Source organism: Melitaea cinxia, chromosome 4, assembly GCF_905220565.1.
Source record: "Melitaea cinxia chromosome 4, ilMelCinx1.1, whole genome shotgun sequence".
Lineage (NCBI taxonomy): Eukaryota > Metazoa > Arthropoda > Insecta > Lepidoptera > Nymphalidae > Melitaea > Melitaea cinxia.
Window position 1 is genome coordinate 7801369 of NC_059397.1, and position 16867 is coordinate 7818235.

Consider the following 16867-nt stretch of genomic DNA (forward strand, 5'->3'; position numbering starts at 1 on the left):
GCGACTATCACGCGTTATTTTCGAATAAATTCACGTATAATTGTGTTTGCTCGCAAACGAAAAAAAAACCGACTTCAATTACATCGACGAGTAGTACAACGTAGATCGACGAAAAAATAGTCAAGTAACTGCGCGTTATCAAAGATTACTCAAAAAGTAGTTATCAGATCTCAATAAAATTTATATGTGACCACATGACAAACATCAGCTTTCGATTAAATTAAAAATTATTAAAATCGGTACACCCAGTAAAAAGTTATTGCGGATTTTCAAGAATTTCTATCAATTTCTCTGGGATCCCATCATCAGATCCTGGTTTCCTTTTCATGGTACTAAACTTGGGATATCTCCTTTCCAACAAAAAAGGAATTATCAAAATCGGTATATCCAGTAGAAAGTTATGTGGTATAATACAACGTAAGTCGACGAAAGAAGCGTCAAGTAGAAACGCATTATTAGATATAGCTCGAAAAGTAGTTGCTAGATCTCAAATAAATTTAAATGGGACCAATTGGCACACACCACCTTTCGATTAAAAGAAAATTTGTCGAAATCGCTCCACCCAGTCAAAAGTTCTGATGTAACATACATTAAAAAAAAAAAAAAAAAAATACAGTCGAATTGAGAACCTCCTCCTTTTTCGGAAGTCGGTTAAAAAACGATCTTTACTGCAAGATCAAAATACGATACGAACTGACCTTTAACGACTGACATATAGACACTTTTAAACAAAATAACGCGTCAGACATAATATTCTAATAAAATTAGTAACATTGCGTCTAGAATATAGGTATAGAATTTCGAAAAATAGCCAAAACCGAATCGGAACACTGTCCACGTGGTCTTGGTCTGCCCTACCCCTAGAGTGTTTTTTTTTAAACCCTCGCCCGCCGTGCTTTCGCACGGAAGGGCGGAAGGGCTGCACTTCCCGCAGAGCCGAAGCCAAGCGTTACTCTAACCTCAAAGGTGGTAGGTTAATTTTTTCCGATTTAAAAATTGAACCTCAAATCTTCAACCACGATATCTCTGTAACAACGGCGTTTACACGAAAATAGTTGTCCGGGGGGGGGGGGTGCAAAACCCACACAGCCTTACACCCCCCACCCCCCCTTTCCCCCCAACACCATAAATTTCTTGCCGGCGATGTACATAATTACCTGGAAAACAATGTCATTATTTTTGTTATCCACAATTACAAATTACAGGAACTTAACAAAAAAAAAAATGATTCAACAAAAGCTTCATTATAAATGCGCATATAAATAAAATAGAATTGTAACATAGTCATGTATTGCTATCATATTATTTACGACCAAAATGTTTGAACGAAACATTGTTAAAAAGGATTTGATAAAGACAAGAAAATAATTAAACTTACTTAACTCAACCATGTATCATATACGAAGTATAACACAATTCACAAATACTTACAACATACCTAAACACGCTCGAACTATTCCAGACATTATCAAATAAATAAGTTAGTAAGTACTGACAAAAACAAAGCAAGAACAAATATTTAGGTTAAACAAATTTCGAGACAGATTGAAAAAATTAATTTTGAAAGATCCTCACTTTTAAAATATTTGTACAAATATTAATTTATTAAAATAAAAAATTGTTTACAAGTAAATATTATTTTGGTAGAGGTCCGTTCATGTCTTTTATGTCTAATACTTCAATTCTTGACTGAAGTTCTTGTACTAAGTTGTCTCTAGGGACTTCTTCCTCTTGTCTCGTTTTAATGTTTCGAATTTTAACAATACCACGTTTCAGTTCCGACTCGCCGAGGATTACTGCTAATGGTATACCATTTTCTTCACAGTGTTGTAGCTGATTTAGCATCTTAGGATTCTTTTTGTAGGATTGCTCGGTCTGAAAATGGTAACATTTTTCTTAGACTCTTTTTAAAAATAAACCTTCGTATAACTAAATTATAACAACACATACTTTATTTTTCAAGTTCAAATACTACATTAGTTCCAAAGTAGGAGAGTTTGTTCGTTTGTTTATTGGGATTTTCTGATCTTAAAGGTTGAGAGTAATTTTTTGTTCAACTAAATCGGCAAACGATCGTAGGACTTACCTGATGGTAACCGATTACCGTAGCTTATAGACATTTGAAACATCAGAAGCATCACAAGCGCGTGGCTGACCTTCCCCCAATTGCCACTAGGAGCTTTAGTCACCTTACTCGTCACAGGAACACTTCATGAAAGCAGTATTATTTCGATCTTCCTTAACGTTGAGGTGCTCCAGATTTTGAGCAGGATATTTCCTGCTGTGCCCCACCTTAGTTAAAAGTTATACTGACCTTGATTCCGGCGTTCCATAGCTCGGCGCAGATACGCAGTCTCTCATCGAGAAAGTTTTTCTGCGCGGACGCCACATAGACATCAACATCGCTGGTTCGTACGCTAATGTCTCCGGCAGCTAGCTTCGCCTCCAGAACAGAGAAAACACGCTCCACACCGATACTAACCCCCACACAGGGCACCTAAGACACACAATCCGAGATTTTTGACAGACTTAAAAAAAAGGAAGTCTCTCAACTCGATTATATCTTTTATGTGATTTTGATTTTTTTTTTTTTTTTTTTTTTATCTGGTGCTGGTGATTATTTTCGTGCGGAATATTAATTACTTATTAAAAAACATTAGCTTAGTTGTATTATATTACTTTGTTCCCAAATTAAACAAGCTCACAGTACTCTTAAATTTAACCCTCCCGATAAATTAAATATAATAGATATGTGTATACTATTCAATACTAAGGAATTACTATTTAATATTGTATGACTTTTATTTTCAATGTAAATTAACATTAATTATATAAAAATGCTCCTCCTTTTTTGAACGATACAATATACATATATTGTATCGTTCAAAAAAGGAGGAGGTTACTCAATTCGACCGTATATATATAACGCTTCAGCCTGTAATATCCCACTACTGGGCATAGGCCTCTTTCCCCATGTAGGAGAAGGATCAGAGCTTAATCCACCACGCTGCTCCAATGCGGGTTGGCGGATATATTGCCTACTATGAGTAACGATCGCTATCAGGTGTACATGGTAATAACCGGGACAGACGGCTTAACGTGCTCTCCGAGGCACGGTGGGGAGACCCTCAAGGACAGACCCACAGACCACGGCAAACATCTGTATGGCCAATATAAATGTTTGTCATGTGCAGGGATCGAACACGCGACCGCCAGCGCAACAACCACAAACCAGTGCTGTGACAGTTGCATTGCGCCAACGCTTGAAAAATATATACAAAACCATAAGTAAATCAAAATATAAGATTCATAAATTAAACGTTTACTTAAAAAAAATTACTTTCATACTGTTCATTCATTCAAATATTGAATGTCTTTGTACAATAAAAATACAAGTATTTATACAAAAAAATGTAAACCTTAATAAAATTAAATGAAATCTATAGGTACTAATATTGTAAAAAAGCAAACGTATGATTTTTTTGTTTGATTGTGATAGATAAATAAACTTATACCTGGTGAACAGACTTAAAAATTATTTAACCAAATGCTACTCACTAAGTGACATGGGTTATATTTTAGAATAAGAAAACGAAGCAGCCAAAATCGTGTAATCCACACGGACGAAGCCGCGAACGGAAATATAGTATAAAATATACTTATTACTCGAAATATCGTAATCATATTGTAACTATATTCTTTACATAACTTAATGATATATTTGACCTTAATACAAATAGATAAGTTGTTTAGACAACTTTAAAGTAGAGCTGTGCCACTATACTGCATTTGCTATCGATAGCAGTAGGTCAAGGTCAATAGTATTAATTTATTGTAACTATAATAAAGATAATAAAAATTGAGAAGATGTTTATAATTATGATATTTATTTTCTTTTATTTATTTATTTATTTTATACTTTATTGTACACCACAAATATATTACAAACAAAGCATAAATATAGTTACAGATAGTAAAGTTAAAATTTATATCAATATTATTAAAACTAGCTGTTTTTATTTAATACATTAATCAAAAGCATTTATGAATGCAGCAATACTGATTAACAATATAATTACTCAGAGGAGCAATTGCGCCATTATTTGAGAATGTGCTGGAACTAATTGACTTTCATTTTGTGACAGATATTTAAATATTTAGTACTTTAACGGTTTATGGGACAAGTTCTCAATATTTTGGTATTAACAGTAACCTAAGGATTTTTTTTTGTAAGAAACATGAATGAATCGTGTTTAATACCTGTTTATTCTTTGAGTCGAACATGCCAACAAGATTATCATATCTCCCTCCCCCAGCGATTGATCCAATTGTTTGTTCTTCATTTCCTATTTTAATTGGGTCTAAAACAAAATGAATTTTATTTAGAATCCAATTATTCTTTGAAATAAAAAATATTTAATAATAAATAAATCACACCATCATTATTAAAAAAGAACAAAGATGTTACATAATTGTTCATTTCTTTTTAAATAAATATTTTATATTTATATCAAAATTTTAAAGCATTTTTAAAACAAACTGACTTGACTTGACTGACTTGCCAATTTAATCAAATTAAGTAAAACATATAATGCTAAATATGCACAAGCTACTTACGTGTTAAAACAGCTTCATAAATAACACCAGTATAATAATCCAAGCCTCTTGCAAGGCTCAAATCAAACAATATTTTATCTTTTATTCCGAGAAGTTCACAATAATGCAGAAGTAGTTTTATTCCTTCGAGACCTTCAACCGCTCCTTTAGACTTAGTTAATTTTTCATCTTGTAAAAGTTTTTCAACTAATTCAATGCCACCATTCAATCGCACATATTCTCCAATACGATCGGCTGCATCAGGTGCAACACCTTTTTCATTGATCATTTCTGTGCGAACTTCTTCCCAGGGCGCCTGTTAGGGAAATTAATTTGATGTTATATTGCACAGGAAACAATATAAATAACACAAAGAGATATAACACCATTAAATATTACTAATTTTTTAATTTAAAACATTTGCAAATAAAAGCGAAACCACATATTAAGGGTTTACATATCGATGCCTAACAGCCAAAAAGGGTTAAGCGACATTTTTTGAGAAACTGAGTTATACAGGATGTGGCGTAAATAGTGGTCCACCGTTAAGGATTCGATAAACCAGGTAATTTACTATAACATATTACAATTTTATCCATTTTTACCCAAAGGTTCCGGAAATATTTTTATTTTTTATTTTTTTACGATATTTGTACCCCTTGTTACAAATTTGGTTGTAGTTTTAACAAATACCATTATTTTTTCATTTTGATTACTGGTAATTACTGCTGAACACTAGAGCTATCGTTAAATAACACGTTTTTAATGTAAATTTAAGGCTTTTGAAGAAAAAAATTGGTTTTACTCTACTTTAAACCCAAATTTTTAACATATCATGCTAATTCAAGAGCGATTTTTGTAAAAAAAATGTACTAAGCTGTCAGTGCCCATTCATTTAAAAATATGCCTACTAAATACCAATTTCAAAATGGTATCATAATAGCAGATCCTTTTGTTTAACAGAAAGATATCCAATTTTAATTGAAGAAAGGAAGATTTTCATTAAAATACATTTTAAAATTTAGTTGCGTTAATACTTATGATTTTTGTAAAAAAAGTAACTATACTGTCAGTGCCTATTCATTTTAAAATATTCCTACTAATAACAGATTTTAAAACGATTTGCCATCCCATTAATAAAAAAAATTATTGCAATTTTAATTGAAAAAGACTTAAAATAAAAATAAAAAATTACTACTGTTACAGAGTGATCTTGGCCTAACTTGTAAATTAGAACAAGGCATTAAAAAAAATAAGTCATACTGTCATCGTTGATTATTATTCTTTGCGATGATTACAAACACTCTAAAAATTACACTAAATGCTCGAAATGCCCCCATTCGCAGCTATACATGCTCTGCAACGTCGAATATACAGTGTTTGTAATCATGTCAAAGAATAATAATAAACGATGACAGTATGACTTGTTTTTAACCGACTTCCAAAAAAGGAGGAGGTTCTCAATTCGACTGTATTTTTTTTTATGTATGTTACATCAGAACCTTTGACCGTGTGGACCGATTTCGAGAATTTTTTTAATCGAAAGGTGGTGTGTGTCAATTGGGCCCATTTAAATTTATTTGAGATCTAACAACTACTTTTCGAGCTATATCTAATAATCCGTTTTTACTTGACGCTTTTTTCGTCGACCTACGGTGTATTATACCGCATAACTTTCTACTGGATGTACCGATTTTGATAATTATTTTTTTGTTGGAAAGGGGATATCCCTAGTTTGGTACCATGATAAGAAAACTAGGATCTGATGATGGGATCCCAGAGAAATCGAGGGAAACTCTCGAAAATCCGCAATAACTTTTTACTGGATGTACCGATTTTGATAATTTTTAATTTAATCGATTATCATGTGGTCACATATAAATTTTATTGAAATCTGATAACTACTTTTTGAGTAATCTTTGTATAACGCATAGTTACTTGACTATTTTTTCGTCGATCTACGTTGTATTACTCGTCGATGTAATTGAAGTCGATTTTTTTTTTCGTTTGTGAGCAAACACAATTATTTTTTAATGCCTTGTTCTAATTTACAAGTTAGGCCAAGATCACTCTGTAACAGTAGTAATTTTTTATTTTTATTTTAAGTCTTTTTCAATTAAAATTGCAATAATTTTTTTTATTAATGGGATGGCAAATCGTTTTAAAATCTGTTATTAGTAGGAATATTTTAAAATGAATAGGCACTGACAGTGTAGTTACTTTTTTTACAAAAATCATAAGTATTAACGCAACTAAATTTTAAAATGTATTTTAATGAAAATCTTCCTTTCTTCAATTAAAATTGGATATCTTTCTGTTAAACAAAAGGATCTGCTATTGTGATACCATTTTGAAATTGGTATTTAGTAGGCATATTTTTAAATGAATGGGCACTGACAGCTTAGTACATTTTTTTTACAAAAATCGCTCTTGAATTAGCATGATATGTTAAAAATTTGAGTTTAAAGTAGAGTAAAACCAATTTTTTTCTTCAAAAGCCTTAAATTTACATTAAAAACGTGTTATTTAACGATAGCTCTAGTGTTCAGCAGTAATTACCAGTAATCAAAATGAAAAAATAATGGTATTTGTTAAAACTACAACCAAATTTGTAACAAGGGGTACAAATATCGTAAAAAAATAAAAAATAAAAATATTTCCGGAACCTTTGGGTAAAAATGGATAAAATTGTAATATGTTATAGTAAATTACCTGGTTTATCGAATCCTTAACGGTGGACCACTATTTACGCCACACCCTGTATATATAGTTAGAATCGAATACAACTATATATATAAACTATATATATAACTCAGTTTCTCAAAAAATGTCGCTTAACCCTTTTTGGCTGTTAGGCATCGATATGATCCAAATTAATTTAAAAATTAATCAGCAATTCACTGTCCATCACTGCTGATCATAGCTTCCTACTATTAATAAGATTCCCAACATTCACAATCTTGGATCAATGTAGTGTCCAGCTCATCCACCTCAAGTCACTATTCCAATATTAGTAGCCCAACAACCACCATTTCTTTGAATTATGTACTTTGTCATGGCTACTTCACCTCCAGGACATCTTGAGCTCAGTTACACCGGTTCTTCTACAGATCTTATTCCAGATTCAATAGCGTATAATATGCACGCTGAGGCAAGCTCTCTCCATAGCCAACTCAATATTCCAGAATTCCTTTAAAGAACCAGTTAGCCACTATATTTCAGAAAATATAGCATCTCTAGCATTAAGAACTTTCGAAGACTGACCTTGAGATTATTACTACAGCCTATTGCAGTCCACTGCTGGACATAGGCCTCCACAAGTTCGCGTCAAAAATGGCGTAAACTTATGTGTGTTGCCCATAGTCACCACGCTGGGCAGGCGGTTTGGTGACCGCAGGGATTAAAAAAAAATTGTAATTTAGCTGTCCGAAAACTCAGTTATCCAAAATCCAGTTAAGCTGTAATCTGCGTTTTACTTCTATGTAGAAATTGGTCCTATCTAGTGGAATTGTTTGTACCAGATGTAATATAATTTGCCAATTTTGACGCCGGTTTTTCTCAAAAATTATTAGATGAGACGAGTCATAAGCAGGAAGCAGTCTTAGACTTGCATATGTTAATTTTTGGCCTTTGAAATTTTTTTAAGGTTATTTAGCTTAATTTGAAGTCCACACAAATAATTCAGTAGCTTAAAGACTTTCAAAACAGAAGATAAAAGTGCCGTGCACTTCATATTTTGACGTTTCTCTATATATTTTGATGTACAAGCACTTCAAAACTTGGATACTGTCACAATCAAATTCGCATCTCTTTAGTGACCTCATCATGGCATAATTTTTGTCCCAAAGCAATGGCTTGATAGATGCTATCAAAGTGGCAGTTTATACTATATATATGTTATAAAATATGAACTGTATGTAAGTCTTTTCGAGCATCTATTGTTTTTTACTGCTAACATGTATCTTCTACATGTAACATGTAGGAGATCTATGCCACCACTTTTAGAAACAGGTTTTAGAAACCTTGCTTTTATAAAAAACAAGACCTTCAAGGCATGTAAGGAGTATCTCTGATATAATCCACTCATGAATAACGGAATTGAACAATAACACAAGCTAAAGTGGTTGTCTTATTGAATCCAAGATTATTTGGGATTCTGTCATTACCTGCATTGTAACTAATTTAAAAAATATTATCTAATTCGAATTGATCTGTTCATTATCTATAAATTATGATACATTGATGTATTATTTTTAATTTCGAAATGAACAGAATAGCTCATTACCTTATCAAGTTTGTCAACAGTTGAACAAGTGGAGCGGAACTTATCATCTGGTACACCACAAGCGTCAAACATCCCATCAAGCAATCGTCTGTGATTAACCTTGAGGACATACTTTCCAATATCTAAGGCGTCCAATATCTCAGTGACTACTTTAAGACATTCAGAATCCGGCACCATCAAATCATATTGACCAGCAATATCAAAATCCTGTAAAATTTATGCTTTAAATTATTTAAGAAATATACCTATTAAGTTTTTTAAGATCTATTATGAACATGTATTATTTTTGAGAAATCATTTACATTTTTTAATATTTTACTTAAATGCATCCAAAAACCAATATTAATTATTTTATTAGTTAAGCGTTTTTCATAAGTTAATCTAACTTATAGAGTTTAAAATAGAAATTTAATTTAGTGTTAACTGATTTGTGTAATTTACTATTCAGTAAAACATAATTATTTTCTCTACAAAATTAACTTTAAGCTTTAAAATAACTTTAATTATTTTTAATAACACTGTCTTACACATTGATAGAACTCCCTGTACCTCCCCCTTGTCATAGCTGGATTATCTCTCCTGTACACCTTAGCAATGTGGTACCTTTTCAGAGTATTTATCTTGTTCATGGCCAAGTATCTGGCCAAAGGTACTGTTAAGTCATATCTTAGAGACAAAATCTCTCCACCCTGGTCTTTTAAATCATAAATCAGCTTTGAATCTTCACCATACTTTCCTGTTAGGACATCCTGTAAAAGAAAAAAAATTAATGAGGCCACTTTTAAGGATTAAATTCTAAGGTTTTATAGCAGATTCATTTTCCATAAAAGGGTTTTCTAACATAATAAATTGTATATAAAACCCACTAGTAGATCCAAAGGACAATCAACAAGTTATTCTCCATATAGTAATATTAATATAATATTTTAAGCAATTAAAATATACCTTCAATTCAAAAACTGGAGTATCAATACATTCAGCACCATGTCTCTTAAACACAGTGATAATTTTTTGCAACACATTATTACGAATTGTCATCTGCTGAGGATTGTAGTCCCTTGTCCCTTTTGCAGTCTTAAGAACAAACTTTGATGGTGCTGCATCTTCGGAGCCTAACTGAGCTTTTAAAGCCAGTAACTTTGACACCTCCTCTTGAATCTAGAATTTATTTAATTTTTCTTACACGTATCATTGATATACTCATTTTGTACTTTTTAAAGGTAAAAATTGAAAAAAGACCTTACAGACATCAAAAGGCATTCAGCAATCAGTTTATTACTAAAGATTAGTTTACACTGAGAAAAAACATACCTGAATTCAAAATGGGGATCAACTAAATCAAAAAATATAATAATAATAATAATAATAATAATATATATAACAAAAACAATAAAAATGCCAATTACAAGTACAAAAAATGTGCAATAGATATTAACAAAATAATACGACATTCTGTAATATAAGCCACAGCCGCCTGGTACCTTGAAATAAGATGTTGTTGCAATAGTTTTTGTTATACTGCTTCTTTCAATCGAGTTGTGCAACCATAGCTTTGTTGTGCTACTTTTTACAAGCTTCAATGCTTTATGCATAATGCTTGAGTTTTTTCCACTTCAAAAACTTCACAATATGATTCCTCGTCACCACTGTTTTTTTGAAACATTTACAAAAAAAAAAGGACTGTTAATGATTTTTATTAAAAAATTTTAAGCATGACAATTAGTGGTAACAAGCAACCATATGTGGAGGTTCATAGATCTCATAAACTAAACTAATAGCTTGCTCATAAAAGTGGTGCATACAACAGAAACTTATAACAAACTACCAACCTGGAGATCGATACTTTTTTCATTATTTATTTTACTTATCATACAATTTGAATATCTTTCTGGTAGTTGAGATCTCTCAGAGTCATTGAAACTCCGCATATGGTACCACCATCTCTTTATGTAAGGGTATTTTTGAAAATCTATTTTACTATCTAAACTACTATGTGTTTCTACGTCAATTTTACAAGGCATGTAGCCACATACGTAACTAAATTGAGACAGATGTTTATTTAATTGCTCGAGATCTCCATAGGGATTTTTGTTCGTCTTAACCTATAAAATGATGACCTATGTTAACTTTAATATGACGCAACTTACGATTAGGAAGGAATACATTGTATTGCAGACATTTCGATCATAATCAAGTGCTTACCTTATCATTTGATGCCTTAGTTGCTTTTAATTTTCTTACAAGATCACCCTGTTCTTTGATTTTTTGTAATAAAATTTCTTGAGACTCAGACATAATTGAAAAAATTAAATACAATGTGCAAAAATTATATCTAATAACCGCCACACACTCAAGGCTGAATTCAGCAATAGCAAAGGTAGCAATAGTGCTACTAACGTTCTAACAGTGAAATAATTGCAGGTTAACTTTTCCTCTCACGTCTAAACTCAAACCTTTCATTTCACTCATAAATTGCTCCAACACAAAAGTGATTGTCAAATATTCAAATGTCACTGTCGCTTGTCAAGGCTATTAAGGAGTAAATATTTCATATTTTGAAATAAATAAAATTAAGTTGTAATAGTTTAGTTATTAATAACTGTAGTCTTAGTATAACATTTACGGTCTTACTTATAAAAATCTCGCTATGCAATACTTAGCCACCTAACCCACCCCAGCCTGCAAAATAATGATACTTGTAATAAAAAAAATACTAATCGATAGATTTTCAATAGCTCAATTCAAAATTTCAACTACGTTGTCCTTTTAAATTGCTCGACTTAAACTATTTAATTAAAAATCAATAAATTCGTTGAAAAAAAAAATCATTTATCAATATTTTCAAACTCCTATATCTTTTGATGTATACAATATTTTAAATTGCTCAAAGTGTTAAAAAACTGCTCAAGTTGCATTTATAATTGCTCAAGTATAGTTTGGAACAGATCCACTTTCTTTAATTTTTAAATAAATATAAATAGTTCGAACAAATTTAACGTTTATATCATAAGCCACTATACACGCAAATTGGCACTATATACGCAAAGCGTATGGAGTGCCACCTCATAACTTTTAACTTTAAGAATCATTAAAATCGGTACTCCCAGTACCGATGTGTATTAGATATATATTTAATTATATAATATTCATTAAAATCGATTTGTCATTTTTTATTACGAAAAATTGATTATTATTTTAATATTTTCAAATAAATCGTTAATTATAAAATCGTTCACTTGGAAAAATAAACAATTATTTCAAAATTCGATTAATCTCACTTATTACTAATACCATGGAGCATAGACTAATACTAAACCGACTTATGTCATTATGTCAATTTTAAAAATGTCAAGACAGTGTTCATACAATTCATACTCTTTGCAATTCATAAATTAGAATTACAGTAAAGTTAGATTAAAAATTTTCCTTTCTCATAACTTCGATGAAAAAGCTTAAACTAAAGAATCTGTAATATAATATTACGTTAGATATATGTAACAAGAAATAATGTAACAAAATATTTTAATAAACTAATTTAAAAATCATTGATTGCTAAAAATCATATATTAATTTGTTCTATTTAAATAAAAGATTGATATGGATAGATTTGAATACATAGAAGCTCGCTTATTCGAAGGAGAAAATTATATTAAACGTGACAAAAATGTTAAAATCTATGACGGAGACGATAAGGTAAAATTATCGTATGTTTATGGGTATACTTAAATATGTACGTTATTCCTTATTAATACTCACATTCTAGACACAATTCGTTGACGGTGAAGTAGTACTAACGACACACAGAATTCTGTGGGGCAAGCCGGGTGATATACCAAAGGGATTTGTATGTTTGTCTCTACATTTATTTTACATATTCTGTATAGAAGAGGAAAGTGGTGGAATGTTCGGACTTGGTGGCCCGAAACGAATAATATTACATCTAGGACCAACAATTCCAGGTAACCTTTTAAATAATCACAATATATTTAAATTATATTCAAATTCTTCGATACAATTATTATTCACATTTACACGTTTTTAAGGTAAAAGGCCTGGCCCTGCCGTTGTAAGTCCGTACCATTTTATAAAATTTTCATTTAAAGATGGTATTGATACTGCCTTTTATAAAGCACTTAATGACGCAGTATCAGCTAAAGCGTGGGAAAGACCTCAACAAGCAGCTACTTCAGCCGATCTGTCACCACCAAGTTTGACTCCAAAACCCTCGGCAGCACCAGTCAATTCGAAAATTCGTTTAGGTATAGTTGGTATTGAAAGAAGTATAGAAGAACAACATAGAGCTACAGACCAGAGTATTAGTGTGGCTTTCCAAGATTTGAAAAAATTAATGGAAAAAGCTAAAGAAATGGTTACAATATCTAAGACAATTTCATCAAAAATAAGGGTACGTTTCAGATTTTGAGACCTCATTTATCATTAAAGTTAATTTCTTAAATATCTTATATACATTATTAATAGAACAATATTTTAATTCAAACATTCAAATAAAAATGAGACAATAAAAACAACAAAAAATATTACAAATCACACATTAAAATACCTAGACGTAGTAATTTTTATGGAAAACATAAGCTTGAATATATTATTCCTTTCTTAATAAATAGTTTGCTATCGAATTTAAAAGACCTACTTTTAGACCAACATATAGAGAGAGAATGAAATGGCTGCATTTATTATTATAATTATTATTATTCTTATCCACTTGATGTTAATTTTTTTTTTCTTTCTAATTATATTCACATATATAATCTATTATTGTATATTCTATAGCTTTATATAATAATAAAAAGTGAGCAAAATTACAAAAATAAAAACAGGAGATAAGTACAAAAGGCTGCCTTATCGCTAAGGAGCGATATCATATTTTTATATTAGTATATAATATTGCGTGTACTTTACTATTATTATTTTAGAAACACAGTGCACTGTTAAACTGTTTATTGTTTTTGCTGCACTGTTTATCACATAAATTGTATCTATTTTTTTCCTTTAAGTAAATAAATAAATAGATATAAATTGTTTTTTCTTACAGGAAAAACAAGGTGATATATCAGAAGATGATACTGTTAGATTCAAGGCTTATTTAATGAGCTTAGGTATTGACGATCCAGTCACAAGAGATGCATTTAGATCAGACTCAGATTATTATATAGGTTTAGCTCAACAGATATCGGATATGATGGTGGCAGTTTTGATTGTAAGTCTGCTGAAATTAAAAAACAAACATGTTTTTTTATTTCTGTTATTGGATATTTTTGCACAATAAGTGATTTTTGTTATATAATGAAAAAAGATTTTAGTAATCGTTTCCATTTATTTTAGGACTGTGGTGGAATAATGTCTCTAGCAGATGTATGGTGCAGAGTAAATAGAGCTAGAGGCTTGGAACTTATTTCACCTGAAGATTTGCTTAATGCTTGCAAGTGAGTAGAATATTAATAAATATTCTATGAGAAATGTCATAAAAAATTGTCTTTTTTGTATAGAAAGATTAAAGGCTTTTAAAATAATATTATACACTGCAACAGAGTCCTAACTGTGACTTCATTACAACTATAGCAATTTTAATATGACGACAACTCTAAAATTATACATACTTGCCTTGTTTCAGGTTGCTTCAAACAATCGATGCACCTATGTCTTTACGTAAATTCCCAAGTGGAGCTTGTGTTCTTCAGCTAAATAGTAACAGGGATGAGGAAATTGCAAAATCAACTAGTCAAATGGTACATGCACTTTTTTTTATATACAAAATAGTTGTGTGCTTGTAAATGAAAAAAGTAATAAAATATAGGTAGTTGAAAAGTGACCAAATAATATGCATTTATTAAGGATAACTCAAAAAGTACTCATCAGATCTTGATCAAATTTAAATCAGACAAAGTGACTAACACTAGCATTTGATAATAAAAAAAATCATCATAATACAACGTAGGTCGACGAAAAAATAGTCAAGTAAAAACGCATTATTAGATATAACTCGAAAAGTAGTTGTTAGATCTCAAATAAATTCAAGTGGGATCAAATGACACACACCACCTTTCGATTAAATTTTTTTGTCGAAATCTGTCCACCCAGTCAAAAGTTCTGAAGTAACATACATAAAAAAAATACAGTCGAATTGAGAGCCTCCTCCTTTTTTGGAAGTCGGTTAAAATAAATTAAAACCGCCAAAATTTGTTGGTCTACTTTCATCCAAAACTATGCAACTCACATTCACACACAGATTTTCTGGGGCATAATAAAATGCTATTTTATTCATATCGTAAATATTAGATTCATTCGTAATCTGAAAAAACTAAATCAATTAAAAAAAAACTTGTTTCATAAAATTGATTTTTTATTTTTATTTTAAATTTATTGACTGTTTTTATATAGCATACTTGAAATTTTTAACAAATTAATTATGTAATTATGTAATGTATGTATGTGCTGTGTGGCTACGGCACTAAAGAATTTAGCCACCCCCTCTCTTCCCGTGGGTGTCGTAAGAGGCGACTAAGGGATAACAAGGTTCCACAACCACCTTGGAACTTAAGAAGCCGACTGATGGCGGGATAACCATCCAACTGCTGGCTTTGAAATACACAGGCCGAAGACGGGCAGCAGCGTCTTCGGTGCGACAAAGCCAGTACTGCGGTCACCAACCCGCCTGCCCAGCGTGGTGACTATGGGCAAAACACATGAGTTCACGTTATTTTCGGCGTAAACTTGTGGAGGCCTATGTCCAGCAGTGGACTGTATAGGCTGTAATGATGATGTAATGATGAATTATGTAAAAAATATTTTATACCATAGTTATTAATTTTTATTATACATTAGAAAATGATCAAGATGGTATTTTGGTTTTTTTTTTTCGCTATTTTTAGTGTGAAATGGCTCTTAATACATATCACATTCACGCCAATATAAATTTAAAAGCGCATCCATAGAATATATTTTTATTATTATAATTTCTTCTATAATTTTATTGATAACTAGCTATGGCCCGCCGTTACCCCCGCGTTAATTTGAGAAAATAAAAGGTCCTAAAATATTATATAGCCTTCCTCGGAAAATGGACTATCAAACACAAAAAGTATTTTCAATTCGAACTAGTAGTTCTTAAGATTTGAGTGTTTAAACAAACAAACGCTTCTGTTTTATAATATTAGCATAGATACAATTCATATTGAATAACCAAAATACCAGCTATATGATATAATTATGATCATAATTAATGTGATATCTTTATATATCTTTTTAGCTGTTAAAAATGCATCATTTCGCATTGCACGCCGTATTTAACAACAAATATACCTATACGTCAATCCTTTTTTTATTTGCTGACATTCTACATTACTAAAATCTTAAATACGCCACTATCCGTATATTGTGGATATATCTTTTCGATTCGAAACCTTTATTCAAAAACATTTTTTTATTAGGAGAGTTTACCGTATCGACGGGATGAAAATTAAATGTTTGACAATTATGATACCCATGATTGTCACATTTTGTATTGGATTTTTTTTTTCAACAATTTTCCAATGTCTTTCATGTTTAATTATTGTATTATTCGGGACGGAGACAAATAGAACAAATCAAAAACCATGATAATCACTCAAGCCATTCTCGAGTTATAACTCTTTGTTTTCAACAAACCTGACTTTGTTCTATATATTAAGATTCTTTTATATTTTTTTTTTTATTATATTACTATGCTATCATTTAATTTGACAATTACGTTGTAAATTTTCAGCTTGAAGAAAATGGATTCCTAACTCCGGTGAAATTGTCACAAATTGCTAATGTTTCCGTCCTACTCGCTCGCGAGCGCCTTTTTACGACAGAACGCCTAGGCTTGGCGTGTCGGGACGAATCGATTGAAGGTTTAGCTTTTTACCCCAATTTGTTTCTTGAGAAAGTGTAAATAATATACATAAATAAATATATTACAATAAATATTTTTATAAAGTTATTTTT

General features: G+C 31.0%; 2 protein-coding genes across 2 annotated transcripts; one reads left to right on the forward strand and one right to left on the reverse strand.

Moving 5' to 3' along the window:
- Positions 1 to 1228: 1228 nt before the first annotated feature.
- LOC123670093 (histidine--tRNA ligase, cytoplasmic) lies at positions 1229 to 11365 on the reverse strand. The gene is made up of 9 exons (XM_045603601.1): positions 11084 to 11365; positions 10711 to 10983; positions 9827 to 10039; positions 9409 to 9630; positions 8882 to 9088; positions 4618 to 4912; positions 4261 to 4361; positions 2315 to 2497; positions 1229 to 1875 (listed from the first exon to the last, which is right to left on the reverse strand). Exons 1-9 carry the CDS (start codon positions 11174 to 11176, stop codon positions 1636 to 1638), a joined length of 1827 nt encoding a protein of 608 aa, XP_045459557.1. The 5' UTR covers positions 11177 to 11365; the 3' UTR covers positions 1229 to 1635.
- Positions 11366 to 12478: 1113 nt separating this feature from the next.
- On the forward strand, positions 12479 to 16862 carry LOC123670293 (vacuolar protein-sorting-associated protein 36). Its single transcript, XM_045603800.1, has 7 exons — positions 12479 to 12574; positions 12645 to 12840; positions 12925 to 13286; positions 13935 to 14099; positions 14225 to 14325; positions 14514 to 14628; positions 16644 to 16862. Exons 1-7 carry the CDS (start codon positions 12479 to 12481, stop codon positions 16812 to 16814), a joined length of 1206 nt encoding a protein of 401 aa, XP_045459756.1. The 3' UTR covers positions 16815 to 16862.
- The last annotated feature ends 5 nt before the right edge of the window (positions 16863 to 16867 follow it).

Excerpts from the sequence above, each read along its gene's own strand:
- LOC123670093 (XM_045603601.1), bottom strand. The coding sequence starts at position 11,176 with ATGTCTGAGTCTCAAGAAATTTTATTACAAAAAATCAAAGAACAGGGT. Across the intron at positions 10,040-10,710 it reads AAAAAAGTATCGATCTCCAG|ATTCAAGAGGAGGTGTCAAA; the intron begins GTTGGTAGTTTG and ends AATAAATTCTAG. Across the intron at positions 2,498-4,260 it reads TCGACTCAAAGAATAAACAG|GTGCCCTGTGTGGGGGTTAG; the intron begins GTATTAAACACG and ends TGTGTGTCTTAG.
- LOC123670293 (XM_045603800.1), top strand. The coding sequence starts at position 12,479 with ATGGATAGATTTGAATACATAGAAGCTCGCTTATTCGAAGGAGAAAAT. Across the intron at positions 12,841-12,924 it reads TCTAGGACCAACAATTCCAG|GTAAAAGGCCTGGCCCTGCC; the intron begins GTAACCTTTTAA and ends CACGTTTTTAAG. Across the intron at positions 14,100-14,224 it reads TGATGGTGGCAGTTTTGATT|GACTGTGGTGGAATAATGTC; the intron begins GTAAGTCTGCTG and ends CATTTATTTTAG.